Source organism: Psittacula echo (assembly GCF_963264785.1).
Source record: "Psittacula echo genome assembly, chromosome: 3".
Lineage (NCBI taxonomy): Eukaryota > Metazoa > Chordata > Aves > Psittaciformes > Psittacidae > Psittacula > Psittacula echo.
In genome coordinates, this window is record NC_137736.1 from 7,744,388 (window position 1) to 7,770,475 (window position 26,088).

General features: G+C 38.5%; 1 protein-coding gene across 1 annotated transcript in view; it reads right to left on the reverse strand.

Annotated features, from left to right (window-relative positions):
- SPAG17 (sperm associated antigen 17) overlaps window positions 1–26,088 on the reverse strand; it is a gene marked incomplete at both ends in the record, with an annotated part of 104,477 nt that overhangs the window by 64,676 nt on the left and 13,713 nt on the right. Inside the window, 10 exons of the mRNA XM_080612689.1 lie at window positions 13–150; window positions 1,050–1,159; window positions 1,511–1,592; window positions 2,346–2,501; window positions 3,771–3,952; window positions 8,041–8,235; window positions 10,915–11,119; window positions 11,304–11,386; window positions 14,538–14,569; window positions 15,343–15,500. Coding sequence (XP_080468815.1) covers window positions 13–150; window positions 1,050–1,159; window positions 1,511–1,592; window positions 2,346–2,501; window positions 3,771–3,952; window positions 8,041–8,235; window positions 10,915–11,119; window positions 11,304–11,386; window positions 14,538–14,569; window positions 15,343–15,500 — 1,341 coding nt within the window. The remainder of the gene's footprint in view (window positions 1–12; window positions 151–1,049; window positions 1,160–1,510; window positions 1,593–2,345; window positions 2,502–3,770; window positions 3,953–8,040; window positions 8,236–10,914; window positions 11,120–11,303; window positions 11,387–14,537; window positions 14,570–15,342; window positions 15,501–26,088) is intronic.

The window sequence follows — 26,088 nt, forward strand, 5'->3', positions numbered from 1 at the left end:
GATAACACAAACCTTTTTTTCACTTTTAGTAAGTGAAAGAGAAGGAAGAACAGAAGCTATATGTTCTGCAATGGTATGATGTAGCCCATCTGCCCGAGGCTCTGGTACTACCAGACTAGGTGGTGTAAGGCCTTCTTCACTTGCGATGACCTGGCAAAGATGATAGGTGTTAGCTTTCACTACAGTATGTCTGCTCCTTAATTTAAAACTACCAAGCTGACCTGCTTACAGCCAAACACACAGCCATAAATTTTGCCAAGACTGTAGCAAAATGCAACTTTCCGTGTTAGTTTCTGCCCAAAACAAAGATTATAGAAAACAGAATTAAATATTTTCTCCTATTACTTGCTTTTGGAAGGATAAGAAGAAACGTTATTTCCAACTCAAAATGTTAATGAACACAGATAATGAAAAACTGATTATGTATCAGGTGTTGGACCTTTTTTTGGGTGTTTTCGCCTGCGTCTATTTTCAGACTAAATTGGAAAAAGGAATAAATAAATAAATAAATAATAAAAAAATATATAGTACTGAAATTTTCTTTCTAAAAGGAGGAGGATTTCCAAATCATGCTGTGGAGCTGTGCTAACTCTTAGTTTGTGCCTAAACTCAACAGAAGTCAGCTCTGCCTAGCATGAGCATCAGTATACGCCACTTTAATGTTAGGCTTTCCCTAAGACCTTTGTACTGAGTAAACCAGTGCAAGTTCACAATCACTAACATTGTGGCAGGACATCAGGACATGAAAAACAGATATACTGACTTAGCTAAAAAAATTACTTTTTTTCCTCATTTGATTATATTTGATCTGTAATCTTAGGAAGAAAATAATTCTAGAGTAACACTGTATATACAAGATAAGTGCACAATATAAAAGAAAACCAAAGATGTCACTTCTGAGTTGTGACTCCTTTGTATTGAACCACCTTGTCAGTGCTTCCAGTTTTGTATTTTTGGCTGAAACAGATGGATTTATTGATCTCTGATCAATTCATTATACCAAGTCTAAGCAGAATTACCCACAGGAATTATAAAGAGAATATTCTCACCTGTTCCAACATGCAGTTCAGCATTAAGGGTACAGAAAAGTATTCCTCAGGAATCTGACTCAGCAAGTCATTGTAATACCTCATGTCCACAGAAGTATCCAAAAAAGAAGCTGTTGTAATAATAGATAAGACATTATGATCTATTTCTTCAGAAATGCCAATTTCTATTACCAATCAGTTCAATGTTCAGACAGTTTTTCTTAGAAAGGCTAACAAAGTCCACCCCTGTAGAGCTCTTCTATCTGACTGTGACTAGGAACAGATAGAAAAAGTGATTTCTAAAGAACTTGGTTATCACCACTGCAGTTTCTGGAGACTTTCACAATATATTCACCAAGAAACTACTCTCACAACATTGAGTCACATCTTCAGCTTACTGTGCAAATCATGCCAAGTATTTGTGCTCAGGTGAATGACAGAGTGAACAGCTACAGATGAGTGCTTTAATCCTTTAGACATACCCTGTGATAAAGTTGGTGTTGGAAGAATTTCTTCTGCTTGCCCTTTTTTCTTTGAAGTTGTAAACTGTGATAGTGACTGTACCTAAAGGAACAAAAATAAAGATAAAACCTATCAGAAACAGTAGAACAAATGAGGATTGCACAAATAGGTGGGAGAAATTAATGATCTTAAAGGTCTTTTCCAGCCTAAAAATTATTTGATTAATTTAGCTTTGGTTTCGCTAACCCTAGGCCGGATGCTAAACTTCTACACGGCTAATACTAGGAGAGGGAAATCTCATTTAACTCTCAACAGAACAAGACAGTAAGAATATAGTCTTATGAATGCCCTAAATGAGCATTCAGTAGTACTGCTACAGATGGAGTAAGCCCATTTTTCCCTGTCACTAGTACATGCCCTAATAAGCCACTTTCTTCTGCCTACTGAAGCTTTTGTTTACCATGAACAAAATAAGGAAGCTGATCTCGCACAGAACTAAATCTTGTTTTGACACTCCACAGATATGCAACAAGACACGTACCTCTGTGCAGGCATGTAGAGTTTTCAGCCCCAAGAAGGTGTCATCATAAGCTATTAAAGGAATTTTTACACCTGTGATACTTCATGCCTGTATGAACCTTAAAATTTCCCTTTTCCTGTTTTCCCAATGCTTGTCTTCCTTCCCCCCTCCCCATTCTCTGCGTTTTTAAATGCTGAAGTAGAAAAATCCCAATTTTATTCACATAAAATTACACATGGAGAGATGGTCAAAGGGGAATTTTTAAGTGCAGAATTAAAGACAGGCATTTCTAGCCTACAACTAGTTATTCTTGACAAGTAGAGAAGGATCCTTGCCTCAGATTCACGTGGATGTGTCAATTTCCTCTCTGATAATGCAGGCACACTAGTAAACTTGGTGTTTTCCAAGTAGTTACGATGCTGTCTTCTCCAGTCCAGGCAGTCATACATTAAACAAGCAATGCTTTCAAACACCACAGTGCCAAATGCAAGCTATGACAGAAAATCAGATACAAAGGATGAAGTTTGCATACAAAAGTATCATGTAACTTAGCCATGTAAGTCCTTAGCTCTCTAACCAGAAAATCTACAACTGTTTAAAAGTCTTGCAAGGGATTTTTTTTTTTTTCTCCACTAATTCAAAATGTTTTACAGAGTCATTCTAAGAAGACAAGGCTTCCTCATTTTAATTTTATTTCAGCTATAATATAGCTGCTCGCAGGATATTCACCAGTAGCAACAGTCAGACATGATGTGATGATGGGAAACATAAACAAGATAAAAAACTTCTTTCCCAAAATAGCCTGAATATTTTAACATGAAATCAATAACATACTGATAAGTAATGTTGTAAGTAGCAAGCCTACACGTTTCCTCAATTGAGGCATTTTTAGTGTCTGCCTTGGAAACCATTGTGGATTTAGCCAAACTGGGTTCTGATCCCCTCAGGATCCCCCTCAAGTGTACTTCCTGGTTCAGGAGATTGTTTCTATACAGGATTTAGTATACAATAAATAAGTGTTAAGAGAATGTAATCTATCCTTTAACCCTAATAACATAGACCACAAATACAGTAGGTTGAATTATGGCATATTGCTCTATTCTGCTTTAGCAATTTATATTTTTTTACTGCTGCTGTTGTGGATTGAAAAATATTTGACCCTTTACCTCACTATAGTTGAGAACCTGGCTGGAAACAATTCCTACTGCTTCACTTTCCCTTGCAGTGCCCAATAATAGTCCTGACTGAGCAGGTGATAATGAGTAATATGCCAGAGCCATGTTTTGGGTTGGACAAAACGAAGAGGTACTGGATATGCTAAACCAGCATCTTCTGTCAAAAAGGGTTCTCACATTCATTTTATTTGGTTTCATGTGAATGTTCTGAAATACAGTAAGGTGACCTACTGTTATGAGGACAAAACTATAATTTGGTGTTATTTCATAGACATCTGACTCTCCAACGAGATCCAAATTTGGTCTATGTAAAGATGCTGAATAAATTTAGTATCTTGAACTGTTTTAAAACTCCGTTGCTGTGGCCTACAATATTAAGAAACTCCAGGTATTTTTATGCAAAGGAGTCTTTGTGAATACAAGATAATATACAAGAAAATAATTTCTGATCAGGATTACAAATGTATCAATTGCACTGGTTCTGTTCCATAGAAGGCTAAGCTAAAATTCCTGTAATTTCTAAACTGCCTTAAATGTTACAAGCCCCAAAGCATGCCATGTGTTCTGAAAGCAGAATCTACTGACCAGCATTTCCCTGTCAGACCAGTCAGGGGGAAAGGCACTCTCCTTAACTACGTGATGAAGTCTGGCAACATCAAAGAGATTTGATCCAGGCTTTCCACTGTTCAGAATTGGTTCCAGGTATTTCCAAAATGTTTCCAGATCTTTGATAGCTTTATTGTTCTTTCTTTTCTCTGCTTCTACAACTAAAATGTGCAATTATTAGATAAATCACAGTACAATACCCTTTTACACAAAGCACAAATCATGTATTAGTATATATTTAAGTATAGGGTAAGCAAGCCTTATTATTACAATGTTATTGGTGTGAAAGGTGGAGATTCAGGTACAGTATGACTATGGATAGAAAACCTAGAAGTTGTATGGTTTCCTGATTCACTGCACAGTAATGATCAATTTTCAAAGATGCTCTAGCTACTGCAAAAAAAGAAAATTCTCTCTTGATGCCAACCTTACAGTCACACTCTGGAATCTACTATAGCCTAATTTGAGAGACATAAGGACACTAAACTTACAGTGACTTGCTTTCATTTGGATTTATGGGTGCTCAGTACTTCCAAAATGTAATTATGATGGCCAAATACCTCACTTGTGTATTTCCAGTGGCCCCAGGGGTTTAAAACTCAGTGAAGCCACTCCCCTTGTCCTGTCCCTACAGGCCCTTGTCAAAAGCCCCTCTTCAGATTTCTTATAGGCCCTTTAAGCACTGGCAGCTGCTCTAAGGTCTCCCCAGAGCCTTCTCTTCTCCAGGCTGAACAAGCCCAACCCTTTCAGCCTGTCTCCATAGAAGAGGTGCTCCAGCCCTCTGATCATCTTGGTGACCTCCTTCAAACTCACTCAAGCAGGTCCACATCCCTCTTGTGTTAGAGGGTCCCAGAGCTGAACACAATACTCCAGGTGGGGTCTCGTGAAAGCCCAAGTCCTTCTCCTCAGGTCTGCTCTCAATCCATTCTCCGCCCAGCCTGTATTTGTGCTTGAGATTGCCCCGACCCATGGCAGGACCTCGCACTTGGCCTTGTTGAACTTCATGAGGTTTGCACAGGCTCACTTCTCAAGTGCATCAACATCCCTCTGGATCCCTTCCCTCCAGCAACTTGACTGCACCACACAGCTTGGTGTTGTTGGCAAACTTGCTGAGGGTGCATCAAATCCCACTGCCCATGTGGCTGACAAAGACATTGAACAGGATCAGTCCAACACTGACCCTGAGGGAAACCACTCGCCACTGATCTCCACTTGGACTTTAAGCCATTGACCACAACTCTTTTGAGGGCGATCATCCAGCCAATTCCTTACCCACCGAGTGGTTCACCCATCAAATCCATGCCTCTCCAGTTTAGACACAAGGGTGCTGTGCAGGACAGTCAAGTGCCTTGCACTAGTCCAGGTAGATGATGTCAGTCACTTTTCCCTTATCCACCAATGCCGTAGCCCCATCCTAGAAGGCCAACGAATTTGTCAGGCACGATTTGCCCTTAGTGAAGCCATGTTGGCTGTCACCCATCACCCTTATTTTCCATGTGTCTTAGCATAGTTTCCATGGGGATCTGCTCCATGATCTTGCTGGGCACCATGGTAAGCCTGTAGTAACCCAGGTCCTCATTTTATAACTTTTTAACAACGGGAGTTATGTTTCCTTTTCCAGTCAGCAGGAACTTCACCAGACAGCCACAGCTTCTCAAATATGATGGATAGTGGCTTCTCAACTACATCTGCCAGTTCCCTCAGGACCTGTGGATGCATCTCACCAGGTTCCATGGACTTGAGCACCTTCAGGTTCCTTAGATGATTTTGAACCCAATCTTCTCCTAAGGCAGTTCTTCACTCTCCTTGTACCTGCCTTAAGTATATTTTCATCATGTAAATACTCTCAGAATGAATTAAAGTCTTCAAGAATCACTAGGATATGCCAGGTCACACATTTCCAGCAGAAATGGGGAAAAATTAATTGCATTTTGTCAGGCTGAGAGATTGATCTGAGTTCTCTCAGAAAAGCTGAATTAGTAGTGGTACACCTACTAGACTTTAGAGGAACAGAAAATTAACAGTATGAAAGGGTACTAACAGTGCTTGACTTGTTGACCACAAAATAAAAGTCATTAGGGGATGTAAACACTTGGGAAGGAAAAGGAACATGAAAGCTATGGTCCTTAATCCATGATTGATGTGTATTCATGCTAAGAACAACAGAAACACTGCAACAGAACGGCATTTACAGGTTAACAGCTTCCTGTTTAAAAATTTCTCTGTACATTACAGAAATGATCAACCACAATCTATTTTGTAAGTCACTGAACTATGAAATACTTCAGTTAATAACTGCTCCAAGGCACAATCAACTATACCTGTATCAATACAGGCAGACATTTATCTTAATATAACTTCAAAAGCCTCAAAGACTCAACAATATTCCTACTCCGACTACTTCAATACTTTACTAACCTCACCTGTAGAAAGCTTCTACCTGCTCTGTTGTATTTCCTTGACTCCAATTCAGACACTTCATTTTCTGTCCTAGCCTTTTACAAATTTCAAAACTTTTATCATTTCTCCACTACATCACTCAGCCTTCTCTTCTTAAACTTAAGGATAACAATTCCATTTTTTTCCTCATAAGTAAAATTTTATAGATCCTTAATAATCTTCTTTTCCATCATTTTGAACTTTTGTGATTGACACATATTTCATACAAGGTCTTACCTCACCATTGATTTGCTTGATCAGATTACTTCAGGTATTTTCAGGACATATTCTCATTTATAATCTGGAGATTTGCATTTGAACCTCACCCCTTATTCTAATACCCATGACAATACCTAATAATATCAGACACAGGACAAACTCCCTTGAGTCCACTCCATGCATCCTATTCGAGGGTAAACCTTTAAAAGTTACTCTACAGAGGCCAAAGTTTTTGAATGAGACTGCACCCACTATAAATTTTCATCTAGACCTACCTTGCTCACTGCGGGCTACGTGAAATAGCTTCATTAAAATCCAGTCATACAACGCTATTTCTCTGCTCAGAAGGCCAGTACTTCATTTTGTAAGGAAATTAAATTTATCTGACATGATTTGCTCTTGAACTGCATACATTAGGTGTTACTCATCTCCTCATTCTTTTTTTAAGTGGTTATAAATTATCTGTTCCAGTATTTTTCCAGAAATAGAAGTTATGCAGATTACAGAGCCTTGGCTATTTGTGCTCCTTTCCCTCTTCCTTACAGCTCTTCTTCCACTATCTCACTTGCTTTTTATGAGTTTTCAAATAGGAATGAGAATGGCAGGTAAATCTTTAAATAGAATACCATGTAAGTTGATCTGAATCAGCTGATCTGAAAAGTTCTCTACCTTACATAAGTAGCAGTTATTTTACCTGTTCCTTCACAATTGGAAGATGAATCTTTCTGCTACTAGCATTAATTGTGGTTACTTAAAAGTATCACCTGTCTGGAATGGTACTTATAGTGAAAATAAATTACAACCCCACAACCCAATTCCTACAAGAAGTACATACCAACAAGAAGTACAAAAAGCCTCCCCAAACACTAACCACTGCCAGGCTTCTCAGGATCACCTGCTGGCAGCTCTTCCTCTCTGTTTACCAGCTAACAAACATGTAACTTATTCCTCCTCCTGCACCCCATTTTATGTCTTGCTATTTCTGATTTTGTGCTAATAAGCTCATAATAAACATATATTCTCATTCCTAGTGACCTGATCTATTTCTAATTCTTAAATGCATTCTTGTATCTGAAGTCTACAAAGAACGCCTGGTTTAGCCAAGCTGTTCTTACTATGCCACCTGTCCTTTCTTAGTAATGAGGAAAACTTACATTACTAGCTGTAACACTGCTTACACAAGATACTATCATCAAGATGCACATTTTTTCCCACTCTTTAAAATTCCCTTACAATTTTTACTTAATAATTATCTAAGTTTACTAAAGTCTTCCTGCTATTACATATACAAGACAAAGTATAGTATCACTTTGGAAATATTTGGGGAAACCTGGCCCTGTCCCTTCATCCCCAGTAGGTGTTATAAATACAATGAAATTGAACAAACCCATGCTTTCTGCTCTCTGCACTTCTATTTTCTAGTTAGTCATTACCTTCAAATTTTACCATTTTTGCAATGGCAAACACAGTTGCTCACAGCTAGCATGCACAAACACAAAGCACAGAGAGGGAGAAAAACACAGCAGGAACAGTCTTTATTTGGATATATAATAGCCTCTTTTCTATACAGATTTTGTTATGACCAGATTACCTTCAGTTGACTGTGAAGATTCTTCTTTAAGTTTAGCTGCTCCCAAGTATGCCTGCAACGGCTCGTAATTCTCAGAAGAAATTCTAATTACACTTGAAATGTTAATTCCAAGCTCAAACATCACAAGCAACAACTGAAGGTTGTGGAAATCCAAAATTATAAAGTAATGATGGGCACCATCTTCTGGTTCATCATCTATTCAAAATGCAATAAAACCAGATTAAAGACAAGGACATGGAATAGCTAAATAAATTCTGGTTTTGCTTGACTATATAGGGATACTGCAAATTAAGGTCACAGAAGCAGCCCTTTTATAACCTCAGCAGGATAATTACTTATAAGTTTCAAAATATCTGAAGCAGGCCTACAAGGATGCTGGAGAGAGGCCCTTCATCAAGGACTGTAGTGAAAGGACAAGCAGTCAGAACAACTGATCCCATGGATTGAATGAGTCAGTAATTTTATGCAAAATATAGAATCATAGAATGGTTTGGGTTGGAAAGGACCTTAAGATCATCCAGTTCCAATCCCCTGCCATGGGCAGGGATGCGCCACACAAGACCATGTCACCCAAGACTCTGTTCAACCTAGCTTTGAACACTGCCAGGGATGGGGGAGCCACAGCTTCTCTGGGAAACCTGTTCCAGTGTCTCACCACCCTCACAGTGAATAATTATTTTTTCCTGTATCTAATCTAAATCTCCCCTCTCTCAGCTTGAAGCCATTCCTCTTTATCCTATCACTACATGCCCTTGTAAGAAGCCCCTCTCCAGTTTTTTTGTAGGCCTCCTTTAGGCACAGGAAGCTGCTATAAGGTCTCCCTGGAGTCTTCTCTTCTCCAGAAGACTTAGACTATGCTGTCCAGAAGACTTACATGATCAGGTGATCTAATTCATTCCTTTCAGTAAGGTGATAATGTACGAGGGATGAATGATAAAGAGGCTGTTAACCATCAGAAACAGATATGGATTGTCTCTGAGTTCAAGACATGGTCAGATATGAGTAACAGCTCAGACTACTCTCGAGTAAAAATTGTGGCATTTCTCTTTTTTGGCTTTTTTTTTGCTTACTACAGTTATATTAAAACAATTATAAACAGGCAAGGTTTAGATTGGATATTGGGAAAATCTTCTTCACTGAAAGGGTTGTCAAGCATTGGAACAGCTTGCTCAGGGAACTGGTGGAGTCATCATCCCTGGAGATATTTAAAAGACATGTAGATGTGGCACTTGAGGACATGGTTTAGTGGTGGACCTGGTAGTATTAGGTTTACGGTTGGACTCGATGATCTTAAAGTGATTTTCCAGCCTAAATTATTCTATGATTCTCTAAAGTGCTGAAGAGTGCTTTAAGGATCACTCAAGGTTCTTCACGTCTTCTGCTCAGACTCTTGTGAAGTATAAAATATGCATGAAGATTTTTAAAGTACTACATTCTCAGTAGAAAAGTTTCATATATCAGTATGTTCTTGACACTGAGAAATGGAGCTGGCACCACCCTGTCCCAAGATACAAATCAAAGCTTTAGTGTGAGGTCCTTGAGAACCTTAACTGTCATGTTCTCAAGAAAAGATAGAAAATCCTGACAGAGCTGTTTCACCATGCTTAATGTGCATTTAGAATAGCCGCCAGAAATTTTGGCAGTACTGGACTTAATTTTCTCTTGGTATGGACATTGAAGTATAACTGTGATGAATAAAGAAACAATTACTTCTCCATAAAACAATAGTTACGTTTTTCCTGTAGCCTAGATGAAGGGTTTGAGCAGTGCTGATCTTCTCAGGGCTACAGGTTCCTCCTCACTGCCTTCCTCAGCACAACTAGAGGAAGTAGCAAGGTCAGGTTACCTTTTTCCTTGTTATGTAGTTCCTTACCGTCTTCAGACTGGAAATAAATTCACTGAACACATTTTTTGTATGAGTCAGAATCAACTTGTTTAAGTCCAACTGTGTGGATGCACAATGAATGTGGTGAATTGTTCAGAATGGCTTCAGCTCAGTACAGACATGACTGTAAAATTACATACAGAACAAGTGACCAAGCACAAAATACCTCAACAACTTCTCCTTTGAGGCAATCTGCAGCTATTGCTATTTTATAAATATCCTTGGGACTAGTGTGACAAATCCAAGTCAATGAAATCATAGTTCAACAGCAGTGCTAACAGCTCATAATATAAAATTACTTAGCATACTAAACAAAGGATACTTTTCATGGCTATTAGTTTTTGATGGGAATTTATATTTTCCTTTGTCTTTTCATTGGCTGTGACTAGGAAGGCAGCAAAGCATGGATATCTTACACAGTTCCAGTGAAATTTGTAACCATGGGTGCTATATATTAAAAGATAAAGATTTTCTTAGCACTTGTTAGCATATTATTCTTTACCTTGTACAGCTCATTTCTGGAGTAGATTTCTTTAGTCTCAGTTCTATTCACGTGTTTTTACAGCAAATGAAATCATATTGTCCTTTGTATAGAACCTGGCTTCATCCTCGGACAATGGTATATGGCTCTGTTATACTTCATAATACAAAGAGAAAGCCACCTTTGGATACTTTGTATACACAAACGTATTTAGTGTATATTCCGAAAGGTTTTCTGTAGCATTTGTTTAGCCACTTCCTTCTAGTCTTACACATGCTAAAATATTTTGATGTCGACATGCCACATATACCTCATCTGTATTTTATTTCTTGGACTGCACAATCTATCCTAATGCTGAGCAGAACACAGTACCCTTTTCAAATGCAGTGGTAATGCTTTAATATTGCCAAATAAATCTCGACTTTTCAACAAGCTAAAAAACAAAGTTAGAAGCTAGGTTGCAAGATTTCCAACAAGTTTATCAGGAGTATATCTGGTTTTTACATACCAATGTATTTGACTTCCTCTTCCACTTTTCCCCGTCGCTTCAACTCGGTTTTCTTTTTAACAGTGCCTGGTGCTTGAAAGCTTCCTTCTGTCTTTTTTCCTTTCTTTTCTTTCTCAGCTGCCTTGGCACTAGGGATGCTCTCCCTCTTTCCAAGCCATTTAGTTTTCTCTTTCCCTCCATCTTTTTCCTTTTGGTGTTCTTCTGCCTGACAAGATTAATAAATTCTCATTGTAGCCTTTGTGAAGAACAAAGGGCTGTAAAATTGTAGTGCTTTAACTTTTTTATTTGAATATTTTCCCTCTCAGCCACTACAATGTTGATGTAGTAAAGCTGTCTTGAGCACTCTGCTTTATCCTTCTCAAACACAGCATTGTTCATTATATTCTCACTAAATCATAGTGTAAAGTCTTCCCATTAAAAAGGAACTGTGAGGTGTAGGAAGGCATTATACCTACAAAACTAATGAAATATTCTGGTAGAAAGATGAGTAAAGAATCAAGATGAGTAAAGAATCCCTGTGCTTTAGGTTACTGTCACCACAGCACTTGCATCAGGCAGAAATCTGCCCTGGACTGAAGGAAAATAAGACAAAACCTCAATTTCTGATAAGACTTCAGCATCTCTGTTAACACTCTTGAGTATGGTGTAAAATGGTACCAGCACTGTTTTTCTTTGATCCAAATATCTGTCCACTACAAACTAGAACCAAGACTTTGTGCTCATTTCACACAGGATATTACTCAGCCATTCTCATTATTTTCAAACAAAACCACCTATATTAAATTCTGCTTGGTAATTTAGGAGTAAAGATTGAAAAAAGGTTTTTTAAGTATCCCAAAGCCTCACACTATAAATTCAGAAAGCTCAGAGCCAGTCTGAAATTCAAATAATCCAAAATACATTAAGGCAAAGCAAGGTGCTAGAAGAGCAAGAAAGCCTCTATCTTGTATCTACTCAGCAGCAGTACTACACACTAACTAGGCAAGAATGACATTTAAGGATTGTAAAGCTAAATTAAATACAGTAAAATGATATTAAAGCACTGTTACTATCCTGCTGGTATCACTTTAAAGGCTATTAAAGGAGAAAAGCTCTCCATGCAAATGAGATAGGGCAGTTTACACAGTTGGTTTTCCTAGATCCAGCTGGAAAAGCAGACTTTCCAGCTGTAGAGCTTGTGTTTAGTTTGAATTCAAAACTGAAGCAGAAAATCTTTTCCTGCTTCTCCCTTCTTCATGCATTCCCTTTCTGTAAATTTAGAAACACCTTCAAGAGATTCTTAAAAAGTATTTGTGCTGTGAAATGGGGGACCTGGATGATTTAATTATTTTCTGTCAAGTTTATTCCACTTTGGACATTTCAAATCAAATATTTTGATACCATTACTTTGAGTTGTAGGCTGAGGAACACATCAAAACAAATGATACAGTCATCAGGTTACCAAGTTCACAATCAGCTTTATCTCTTGCATTAGCATTGTTTTATGTAAGTCAGTCTCAAATAACCAGAGACATTTCTGAACTTGGAAAGACTCCAACACAGAACGCTAGTCAACCTTAATACCTTAGGAAGTAAAAGTCTCTCCTTTCTAGGACTCCTTCCTTTCCACTCAATGTCACATTTGTCTTTCCCTACAAGATGCAGCTTTTTGTGGAGTTCCTCACCTTCCATTAGCTTTACATTCCGTAATTTTGTTATTTTAAGATTCAGATTACAGAATCTTACTACCTGAAACTGTTTTCTAATTCAGAGACACTTCTCTTCTGCAGATTAATTTCAATGCATACACCTGTCAATGCATCACAAGCTTCTCCTAATGAAATACAGACATTTCATAATGGCTTATTTTTGTTCATGCACTTGCTGGTTTACTTCTGCCAACTCATTCTATTAACTGGTGTCTGTTCTAGAAAACAATAGACAGTTATGTTGGCTTTCTGAGAACTGATCTGCTAGCAAAATCCCGGTTTCAACCCCGAGTTGTTGGCAATGGAACTTGTACTGTACAAGCTAGTTGGAAAGGATTAAAAATTTTGTGGCAGGCAATTTAGAGCAAGAATTCTAAAAGAAAAGCCAGTTTCTGCCCATTCTGTACTGCAAAGCATCCTCATAGCCAAGAGCCCTTCCCATTCTTGACTCTTTGTCCTTCAACTGCTGCTCTAGTGTTTGCCTATCACGCTCTGGTGTAGTTATAAACCAGAGGAGGTGACAACTTTGTTCAGACTGCTTGGCTACAGCAGAGGAGAAACTGCAAGTTCCAGAAATTCTTCAACCTTCAATACCAACTATCCTCAGATTCTCCAGGGAAATAATATTATAGTTACAGGAGTAATCTTGCCAAATCAAAGCTAAAGGCTCCATTTTAATATTGAAGTGCCTAATCTTTACACTTCAAATTTTTGTTTTGCAGTTTACTTCTTAGCCTTGACTGATATCTAACAGAAAAGACACTTTTTCTCAATTCACTATAAAAAAATCTGCTCTATAGCTTCAGCTTCTCACTTCTCTTCAGATGGAAAATATTTCTTTTTCTCAGATTCTTCATATGTTTCTGTGGCTTACCTTATCATTTGCTAATCTAATCTAATAATAATCTAATAATTAGAGCCTTGAAGCAAGTCCAGAGGAGGCCACGAGGATGATCAGGGGCTGGAGCACCTCATGTGCTGAGAAAGTTGGAGTTGCTCAGCTTGGAGAAGAGAAGCTGTGTGGAAACCTCAGAGCAGCTTCCAGTATCTGAAGGATACTGGAGAAAGACTCTTAACTAGGGACTGGAGCGATAGGACAAGGGGTGATGTGTTCAAACTGAAACAGTAGTTCAAGTTACACATAAGGAAGAAGTTCTTCCCTGTGAGGGTGGTGAGGCACTGGCACAGGCTGCCCAGAGAAGTGGTAAATGCTCCATCCCTGGCAGTGTTCAAGGTCAGGCTGGAGAGAGCCTTGGGCAACAGTCTAGTGTGAAGCACTCTTGCTCATGGCAGGGGGTTGGAACTAGATGATGTTAAGGTCCTTTCCAACCCAAACCATTCTATGATTCTATGATTGACCTTATAATTTGCTAATCTATTTTGCAATAGAATACTATGGGAACAGGACACAGCTTTATCACCTAGAATTTAATATTCTTGTCCTTGTGCACTATACTTCATCCATCATCCCACAAGTAGAATTATTGGTAAAGAAACTTACAGACTTTTCAACTACACAAAATCTATGAAACTGTTTTCTTCTTGCACCTTTTACACGCACAGACTGCTTACGCCTCTATGTCAACTCATTTTACAGTATAGCTTTTGATCAATTAACAGAGAAAAACTACTGCAGCAACTATATGACTTCCCAAGGACAGTCTTCAGCTGCATGAATATTTGCTGGAAAAGGACTATCTAGCAAAGACCAATTGTTCAGTAAGTTGTTGAAATGTACTACTGCCAACTTCTTTTTGCTAAATTACAGATGTTAGAAAGCAGTTAGAAGTGTGATCTGATTGCGATTCTGTGCAAGCTTGGTGAAATTCCTCCTAGAAGAAATAAGCAATTTGACTGAGGCAATCTTGGAGCTAGCAGTGATGATCTCGGAGAATACACGGCATCAAGTTTTGGGAACACTGGAAAATGTGCTACCCAGTTCCGAGAAGCAGACTTCAAGATACAAACTGCTTGGAGAGAGTTCAGAGGAGCGGAACAAGCATAATCAAAAACTAGAAAACATGGCATATATTTGGGTTTGTTTAGTTAAATATGTAATAGATTTCTGGAGAATGGAGGGGAAGAACTGTTGTCCCTATACACAGCGAGAGACAAAGAGGTAACAGGTTTAAATTAGATATGGTTCATACGGTTAGAAACCTTTTCCAAATGGCTATGTTGCAGAAGCAGTCAAGCAGTAATACTGACTGCTGTAGAAAAGCTAAAGCACAGCAGTGGAAGGTTTTAAGAACTGGTTCAAAAAACATCTGCCAGGATTAGTTTATGTAAATTTCATCCTGCCTTAGTGCCAGAGGATGTAAAAGATAACTTCTTCACATTTCCTCCAGAGAGGTGATTCATGATGGCAATGTCTTCATAGTGCTGCTCTGCATTTGTCCTTGATACTTCTCCTCCCTTTTCCTCAGAAGAGACATTCAGCTGAGGCTAGTTTTCGGCTTTATTTTCTACTGAGCCTAAGACTGCGCTAAGAAACTCCTTCTCCCTCTAGCACAGGGTTCTCGCAGTGTATTTTTTCTTTCTTTTCTTTTTTTTTTTCCCCCATCTCACCTGCATTTGAGGAATTGAGAGCTTCTTACCCAAAAATCTAATTAACTTAAAAAAGATACATTTCTATTAACATCATTCTTCAATTACAGATCCAGGAAGCTAGGCATGAGGAGAAAGTTGAATTTATGGACTAGACATTAGAATAGAGGTGTCTTCCTAAAGTTAATTAAGCATCTTCCCTAAGGCATATGATAGTACCTTCTTTTCAGCTTCTCTTCTCTGAAGGTCCTTCTCTTTGAGACAAAGCAGTTGAAATTTCAACAGCTTTCCAGTTAGTGTTACTGGAATTTCTTCACCATTATCCAGAAGGGCTTTGGCTACTTCTAACACCTGCAGAAAAACAAACAAACAGAATAACTACAACTCATTTTAATATTGCACTTGACACATATTTTGCATGCTGAAATGAGGAAATGCTCTCTCACATGGTACAATGTGTGGGTGAAAATGAGCACATGTTCAGAAAAATACCGTATCAGTAAGATGCCTGCCTATTTTTTGTTTCCTAAGACCTCAAAGGAAGTTATACTTGCTACAGTATGAGACAAAAATAAAACAGAGACAACTTCTAAGATTTATGTCAAGGTCAACAGACATATACTTCTCACAGTAAAAATGTCATTTTTTTCAGGCTTTAAGCAAAGAAGCAACATCAAGCAACTATTTAATATAAAGTAATAAATGTAAGGGCATTGAATGGATAGCAAATGAAGGGGAATAGTTTGGAGTGTTGTTTGCAAAGTGACCAGTGTCTGAGGCACTAGCCCTGAATGAAAGATAAAAACTGCTTGAAGGGAATTTGAGAGGATCTGTCTTCATGAAAATAACCCCCCCCCCCGCCCTGTGTAATTCTGATTCTGCTGGTATGCAGCCTAATTGGGGTGAAATAAGGCTATTGAGTTTTCTTCGGGCGATGACAGCAGCAGGAACATACAGCTGCATTGTCCAGATGTGTGGCATTGACAGGCTGTTTTATGACTATGTTTTTTACAGCTTGTTTCCACTAAATTTCATACAACTCACTAACATCTGGGCCATTTTCCTTGGAGCCTCATAACCACTTTATTTACTGTGAAAAAAATAAAATACCATAAAAATACCATAAAAGGTTGTTATATGTTTCTTTTCACTTGTGTTGTCTCCATGATAAAGTTCACCTACGTAGGAAGTGCTGTTGAGGAATAATACAACCATAATATTTTTCTACTTTTGTTTTTAAGCAACCATCAGCTTTATTTTATAACCATGGGCTAAATTAGGTGTTACTCAAATGTTCTGACATGTTTCTCTTTTCCCCCTCTTGGAGCAATTACAGTTGGGCACATATGGTGTCAATTTTGCTTGCTAACATTCAGACAATGAAGGTGCACACTGCATCTCACTGAACTGTGTCTTGTCTAATGCAAACACCATCATTAGCTTTGAGCTTTCATAGGTTCTTGCCCAGCTCAGAAATTCTCACTTCTCAAGTAAAACCTAGGTAAACAAATGTAGCCACTAAAAATGCTTCTTTGAATAAAACAAAGCCAAAATGCAAACTATTATATGCCAAATTATTGTTTCATACAAATTAAAGCAAAATACAGAAAAGAAATCTCTTAAAATTCAGATTTTGCTGAAATGACATAACAAGGAGAGTAACAACCAAAATAAAACCTCCCAAAGCAATTCTGTCCTCTCTCCAACACCAATAAACCTGATGATCTCCTTAACATACACATAGAATCATAGAATAGTTAGGGTTGGACAGGACCTTAAGATCATCCAGTTCCAATCCCCTGCCATGGGCAGGGATACGTCACACTAGACCATGTCACCCAAGACTCTGTCCAATCTGGCCTTGAACGCTACCAGGGATGGAGCATTCACCACTTCTCTGGGCAACCTGTGCCAGTGTGTCACCACCATCACAGTAAAGAGCTTCTTCCCTATATCCAGCCTGATCTTTCTTATATGTAACCTGAAAATACATCATGGTTAAAATCAGTTCTGCTTTATATCTTTTGTAAGCAGAGTAAGACTACTTACTGGTCACTATCTCTACAAGCCATCCATAGAAGGCTTCTGGAAAGATTGCCACTGACTTCGGAGTCATGGCAGAAAATCAAGGCCATGTTAAGAAGAAACTTAAAAACTCCCATAGACTGTGGGCACACTAGGAATTAGTAGCTATTCCAAAAGCACGTAATCCCCCTAAGCTAGCTATGCAAATCTGTGCTCTGAAAGGAAGAGACTTTGGTAGAACTGTCATAATAATTTCCCTTAGAGAAAAATACCAGTCTCATGCAGGTTTTTTTTTGCAGCAGTGGTGTTAACAGTCTATGGAAAGGGATGCTTCCCAATTGCCTAACCTAGATGAGTTGCACATTTCTTGAAAAACAATAGAGAGGAAACATGGATTCTGGAAGGATTCCTCAAAAGAGTATATATAGTAACCCTGTTTCATGGCAGTTGCTGATTTATTGTTCGTGGAAGAAGGAAGGAACGCTTCGACTCTTTTACAACCCATTCTTCCTGAGAAGTTCAAAGCATTTTACCAGTCAAAAGCAATGCATCATGACTATTCCTATTTTGTAGACAGACAATGCAGAAATTAAAAGATATGTCCAAGGTCTATAGTGAGCTGAACAACTCTGAGTGGGTTGGAAGGACAAATTTTCTTATGTGTGGCATTAAAGAAGTATAAACTAAACTATCTAGCAGAAGTACGCTCCACGCCTGTGAACAGAGGTCAGATAAGACAAAGACAATATTAGCATGCTACATCTGGCAATACAAAGAAAGCAAATAGTTTGCATACGGCAATGTAAAATCTGCTTTATGCATAAGCAAATAAAAACCAAACCCTCATCACTGATAATTTAAAGACAGAACATAGATCAATCCATGCACAGTAGATAAAAGAAACTATACGTATCACACTTATGTATGTTTACTTCATCTGTGGTCCTGGGAGTTATTCAGACACCTGGCATAAACAGTTAAGAATCTACAGGGCCCCAAATTAAAGAGAGATAAAAGCTCAGACAAAGACTTGGTAGGAGAACAGAAGGATTTTTTTTTGGGATATTATGAAGTGGATTCATTTCAGATTGGCTGTCCTTCATCCCTCCAGTGATGACCTTTTTCTTATGTGAGAAACCATGGAAACTTGGATGGTCAAACTCAGTTAGGTAGGGCCTCTTTTCCTTTAAAGGAAGAGGAAACTTGGCATTCCTCACACAGCAGGGGTCACATTTGTGAAGTGTGGAAAGGATTCAGTGATGCAGTATTTGATCTCATATGGTGGCAGTATGAAACATGCAGAGATTTAGCTGCCTGGTGCAAAGGGCATGTATTTCAAGCTATTCAAACACGGCATGAATGCTTGTAAGTGACACTATACTGTGGGCAGATGACAGCACCATTGAGATAGGAGATGGATTTAAAGTTAGGGAAACATTTAAAGCTAGCATCTTTATGGTATCTTTCTTTGAAATGCCTTCATTTCAATATACAGAACCATTGTGGCTGCTAAATTATAATCAGAAAAGCTTTCGAAGTCATAAACTGCATTATCAGCTTTATAGCTTTATCACTACCTGGAAGCAGTAGCATCACTTGCTATGTATGCAAAGTGGTCAGCCCGTTTCAGAGTGTAGCTTTCCTACATCAAGGGTGAACTTTCTCAACCCCTGTGTTCCCTCTTGTTCTTGATACTGTAAGAAATCCAAGCCATCTCATATACCTCAGACTCACATAACACTTCCTAAAAGAAAGGTAATGGTTCCTAGAAGAACTTCTCAATAATTAAAATCCCTTAGTAGGTGACACAGTTCAAAGTCACTTTGAAGCAGGAGAGACCTCAGTCAAGAGACTATATGGATTACACATAGCAACCAAGTTCTTATTTACTGTTCAAATGTATTTTTCTGAGCAAGATAATAAAATATGTGTGTGTGGGAAGCAACCTGCAATTACTATAATATGCCATCAGTATCATGAAAACCTCACAAGCAGCTTTCAAGACAGACTAGGAAACAAAAGCTGCATGTGTCATACTGATAGATTTCTTTTGTTCAAAGAAAAATTCTCTACACATGCTATTAAATAGTACTGAATTTGCTGCTGTAGTTTCATTGACTATAGCATACTATGATCAATCATTTTGAAAGAATCCCAGGAAGGCACTGAGCTAAAAGAAACAGCTTCTTTCAGATCAGACCTGCAGTGTGTTGAAAGCAATGTAGTCTACTATCAGACCATTCACCTGATTTCATTTTTCCTCTCAGAATCTTTTCCCAACTAGGATGTCAAAAGATCACTTGTTTAATTACTATCTTTTATTGGCGAATTAATGACGCACAATTTAAACCAAGCTTAAGGACTCATGTAAATCTAAATTAATTGCATATCTGAACAGAGCTCCATATAGAGCTTATGCATGAGCAAGGTGGACAATAAAACTTAAGCTAAGCCAATGAATCATCTTCATTACTCAGTGAAGAATTTACCAGCACAAATTCCAGAGAATTCAAAAAGCTAAGATGGATTTGATGACTCCTGCTCCTCAGAGTCCTTTTCACACAAACCTACTAAAGTAAGAGTAGGATACTTTCACTGTTGAGCTATGTACTAAATATCTGCCTTTCTTCTGTAAGAACATTTCTCAAAGCAGCAGCAATGGCTGTTTATGCCCTAGAAAAATACATCGTCACTCATGAGTGAGCCTGTTTTTCACCAAATCACGACACAGCTTGATCTGGTTAGCAGAAACCTAGTTAGAAAGATCCAGTGTAAGAAGGTCTACTCTTTAAACCTCTCTCTACAGAAAATGTGCAACCTGAGGGCATACCTTCACTGGTTTCATCTAAGCAATGTAGAATGAGACATGTATACATTGTATGTGTCTTAGTGTTACAAGTACTTAAATAATGTTTTAAGGCAAACACTAATAGGCAAATAATCTAATTTAAGTAAAAATGAGGAGATACATTACATAAAAATTAGGATGACTTTTCACATTGGCTTTACTAAAGACCTCATATGGGAGCTCTCACCATCTATGACATGTACCTCCTAGGGCTTCCTGACCACCTGTTACCAGACTGAACTGCTTTAAGGGAAGACAAAATACAATAAAAATATCCAGTGATTCCAAAGATCAGTCGTTAGCACTACTATCTAAGGAAGAAGGAGTTTTAGGCATAGGAAAGGTTTTCTTCTGTGACCCTTAAGACATGTTTCTGTTTAGCACTCTTGACTGTGGGGAGATAGCTGAAATAGCATTGAAGTGGTTTCTGAAGAACTTCTACAGAACCCAGGCCTCTTTAAAAAGGGAGATTGGGCCAATCTGCTGTGACCTGTGCTCAGAAGCACAGGTACACTACTATGAACAAATCTGGACATGTTGACATTTCAGTGGCATGAAACTGTCCAGCAAGCCTTTCCACTGTGGAGCAGAACAGAATCATAGAATCACAGAATCATAGAATAGTTTGGGTTGGAAACAACCTTAAGATTATCCAGTTCGAACCCCCCTGCCATAGGCAGGAACGCCCCACACTAGACCATCTCACCCTAGGCTCTGTAGAGCTTGGCCCTTGAACACTGCCAGGGATGGAGAATTTATCACATCCCTGGGCAAGCTGTGCCAGTGTCTCACCACCCTCACAGTAAAGAACTTCTTCCTTATATCTAACCTGAACTTTCCCTAAGTTTGAACCCATTACCTGTTGTCCTATCACTACAATCCCTGATGAGAATATTTTATGCTTCTGAGAAGTAAATTGTCCCCAGTAATTTCAGCCAGTTAGATCCACACAATGAACATCAGAAAACTAAAGGATTTAGTCATGCTTCTCTAACATTGCATCTGGCTAGTAAGAGAACCCAATCAGAGATGGAACAAAAACATTTAAGCAGCAAAGTTGTCTCACCAACCCTTGCTCTGGCAGAACCCCTCAAGCTATATCTTGCCAGAGTTTCCTAAGCCACCTCAGAACTTGTGGGCCTGGAAGCCACAACGGCCTCGCTGTCTTGGCAGCACAGAACTCCTAGGCAGGATCTTTCCTCCTGGGTCCAGTTCTGCAACAGGGCTTTGGACATTTATATGACCTTCTTCCTTTGGTGACAAAGGATTCTGGGACTAGTTGCTCTACTTCTGAAAAATGTCTTACATAAAATTGTCCTTAATTAAGCAGTTCTACTCACCTGAAATTCCTGAAGACAACAAAACCAAGAACAGCATTTCCTTTGGCTACTTCAGAGAGTCCCTCTACCCATTTAAGGATGACATTCTTACAGACATAACTGCTGTTTGCTCTAGTTACACAGAGATTTTAACAAAACCTCCACAGTAAAAGCAGAGAACTTTATACCAAGCTGCATGCATACAGGAAACCTTATGATCTAGGAAGCACAATCAGGGTCTCACCAGTGCTTAAATAGACAGATGAATTTCAAAAGGTATCAAGTTTATTTCCTAGAAAAGAAATTGTCAGCAATTTTGAGTGTTATGAATGGCCTCAGGCCAAATAATTACAACTAAGAGTAGTGAAATAATAATACATGCAGAAGGCACTGCTTCTAGAATCAGGAGTATAAAGAAAAGTTGCTATTATGAAATGGAAAGATTAATATGTTCAATTGTCTCATGCAAATAAAAGAGCCCAACTTCTCAGATTTGAAGAAACAGAAGACTAGAAGACACAGATTGCTCTCCTGCAGGAGCTCAAGACTTTTAGCCCCAGGTTCAGCATTCAGAAATCCTGGAACTTCTAAACTTGGCATATTCTCCTTAGAGGCATCCCTGTAAAAGGATACTGAGCTGGACAGTCTTTAGAAACTGATTGTAAACTACAGTTTCTGGGACTGATTGGTTCATTGCAACAACAGTTCAGTCTCATGGAATATATAAATCCCAAATGGAAGGCATATAATCTGAATTTAGAGGACTACAGAGGCCATTACTGATCATGCAGTGGCATCAGATGCTCTGACAATGGCAAAAGCTGGTGCAAAAACATGGTGGTATGTCTTAAACTGGGTAATATTTTATTCTTTTTAGGTGGCATCAGTTTCCTATATTTGAAATAAAAGTCCCTTTTCTGTTATCCAAGGCTTAGAACTATTTACCTTACACATACCTTTCATGCCACTAGGCCTATGTCATTAAGACATCCATACTGTACAGGCATATATATAGAAGACAGAACTAAGGAAGTTCTTTCCAGAACTAAGATGCTCTGGAAAGGCAGGTGAATCCAGGTGCATGCCTTTTCTTTTACCAGGACGTTTTTTTTCCATTTAGCCAAGTTACGAGAAAGCATTTAACAACAATAATCTATTTTCTTGGATATTGGTACTAGCAAGGCCAATTGTCTGTGCAAGCAATTTAGCAAGCACAAAGTTCACCGTGAAAGGCATTATGAAGGAAGAATTAAGCTGAGCATGGAGGTAGAAGCTCGTGCAGCTTCTTCTCAGTGAAGTCTTGTGAAATCCTCAAGATGTCGGAAATCTTAAGACTATCTTAACATTATCTAGGAGGAATGCAGATAGCCCAAGTTTCCAGTTCATCTGAAGATGCCAAAGATTTGTGGCCTGGGATGTGACAGCATCTGTTTGGAACAGTTTGGCACAGCATAATCTGTTCCTATTCAGTTGGCAGCAGAGCAAACTGAACTGCTTTAAAGGTTTCCTGTAAGATAAAGAGTGGAGTAAATCTAACTTCAGCTGATACTGGGAGTCTTCCAAAACGCTCATTTGTATTGATAGTCACAAATTGCTGAAGACCAACAGGAGTTGTGAAACTTGCTAAACCTAAGCTAACATATTTTTTCTTTAGCATTGTTTCAAGTAAACTGAACTATTAAATACTTGGACCCAGGAGGCAAAGTAGTTAAATTCTCCTCAGAAGACAAGACAATAAATATCTCAGGTAAATGTACCAGCTCATGTAGTGGGATTATTTACAAAACATACTATGTTCTGTACTATGATGTACCTGGTAGGAGCTTGGTAACAGATGTAACAGAGCTGAAAATAGATGAGTATATAGTGCCCACAGGAGGACACAAAGTTCCTTACCCTTCCCTGGAGCAAGCACCTCCCTAAAAGGCATCTTCATTTAATAACTCCCAACTGTTTCTTGAGCATTTTGTTACACCATTTGAGCCTGCAGTATTTGTTTTGTTCTGTACTAGAACAAAAAATAAGATTAAATCTTTCTATCCTTCTCACCATTCAGCATGGCTGCCAAAATTATTTTGACTGTCAAACCCTCTCATCAAAACAATGACACCAGACAAGTTTTGTTTCCTGAGCTGTTCCATTTTACAGCAACTTTTAAAATGAATTTTGTTCTACAGTGCAATGAAAACAGAATCTTTTATTACAAAATAGAATTCTATTCACATACATTTTTAGACTGAGAAGGCTGGGTTTTAATATGATTATCTCCAGTTTTGATAAAGCCTATTTTTGACCACCAACCTTTCTGAAGGTGTTTTGTCAAAATCTATACCTCCACAAAAACACCACCTTTAATTGTATGTTTCCATAAGAAATCAAAAGGCTTCCTTAAAAACACTCCTGATCAGCATTATCTCTGAACCTGTTTTTCTCCATTGGCACTGACTACTCACAAGCCTTTTGCTTCACATGCTGCACATCTCACAACAGCTTGTTCACTTCTTGGGTGAAAACAGTCCTTGCCATAAGCATTATGTCTGTGACACTACGAGTCCTGTTTTCACATCAAGCTAAACCTAAGACTTCTGATTTTTCTACCCTAGGTATTTACTATAATCCTTAACACATTTACTATAATCCTCAACTACTCCTTGTCCCCAGCACTGCCCTCTTTGCCTTCAGGGAAAAGACAACAAAGACATGATGAGCAAGTCTAAAACGGGGACAGTAGAAAGGTGTAAGGTAATAGAAAGGTGAAAGGTATTCAAGACCTATTGAGAGATAACATAAAAGTTATTTAGCAACAGAATAGCTATTCTTAACTCATTTCTTGAATGAAATTCATGCCATTGGGGTGAGTAATAAAAGGCAGTTTTAAGTAATTACGCACATGCACACACACATTTTTAATATATATTTAGAAGTATATAGGATATAAATCCATATGATATAATTACACATAATACAATATAAACATACACAGTTCCAATTTAAAGTGGACCTTCTCTTTGCATCATGACATCATCAGCACTTCAAGTAGTTTACCAGCAACAACCCCTACTTCATAAGTCTACATTCCACACACTTCTAGCAAAGCATTAATTCACAGAAATGCTTAAAATTTGCTTTAAATTCACTGCTTTCTGGCTAAATTAATTCCACTTCTCTCTACTTCAGCTTGTTCATTGTGATGTTTTATTATCCCACAGAAGTTCTTAATATCTTGGCTTACGTATTTTGTATTGGATGTGACAGGAGAGGAATCTGCTTCATTTACACCTAGAAAACCCACGAATCCTTCTGTCTCTGCTACAGCCTATAGCCTATTAAGGCAGGAAGTACTGTGAGCATTACACAATTTCCCAAGGATTCCGACATCACAGTCCTAGGAAAAAAAAAAACAAACCAAAGAAAAAAGTCCATGTACCATATAAATAATTATAAACCAATGCAATATTCTATTCTAGCCAATAACCTTTTCGTTTTCAAAATGAGCTGTACAAAGCATAAACTAACTTAAGATTTATATGGAAGCACTCAGCTGAACTGGATTTTAATGGCAAAGCTGTGCATATTATGCTTGGCAGTGGAAGGATTTAATTTGGGGGTCTCTTTGGTTTGTTCCTTGAAACTGCACAACTAGGTTGGTGCCTCAGTATGCCTGGCGATACGAGTTGGCTGTTATGTACCTTGACTCAGGCAGTAAAACTGGCACTTCTGCTTTTATGAGGCCAGAAGTTTGAAGTATCTGAGTTGGTTCTACCTCCCTTTTAGCAAGGAGATAAAATAAAGGGAGGTTTTATGAAAACCATTCGCCATACAGATCTGGAAGCAAGTCAACAGGAGAATCAAACAGATCCTGTGTTTAGCCAGTGATGACAAGAAGCAGAACAATTTGTAATCAAAATTCTATATTCTCTTCTGTTTAAGTATTAATAGTTCCAGCATGTTATATCAAGCTAATGTTTACTTGCTTGTCACATGCAAGAATCAAACAGAGATAATTCAGTGCAATCAGATGGGTAACAAGATCCTGGATAGCCTGATTTAAAAACCATCACTATTTCATATGTAAGGAAGAAGAGCAAGAAAAATATGAGAAAGACAACATGGAGTCATGGAATCAGCCAGGTTGGAAAAGGCCTTTAAGACCATCAAGTCCAACTGTTCCACAGCACTGCCAAGGCCATTGCTAACCCATGTCACTGAGGGCCTCACCTGCACAGTTTGGGAACACTCCCAGGGACGGTGACTCCACCACTGCCCTGGGCAGCCTGTTCCAATGCCTGAACACCCTTTGGGGGAAGGAATTATTCCTAATATCCAGCCTAAACCTCTCCTCACACAGCTTGAGGCTGTTTCCTCTTGTCCTGTCCCTTGTTCCTTGGAACAGGAGACCAGCATAGGCTAGCAGAGATAAGGACAATAACAGATTATTTTTCTTTTAACTTTTAAAAGGAAAAAAAATATCACTAACATGGCATTGGTCTGGTATCAAATGGAAAGAGTAGACGAGTCAATTAAGACGCAGGAAAATTAGGGCTAAGTAGTGATTATTCTGCTTTATTTTTGGAAAACCAACAGCTAATATGGTTGTACCCATATATATCCCCAGATACGCATGTGCAGAAAGAGGCTAAACTTCGCCTCTATGCACTTATAAACCTATTCTCCTTCATTGACAGCACAGACCTATCAAGCCATACAGATTTATGGCTCTTCAAGGCTTGGCAGATTTGCGTGGGGA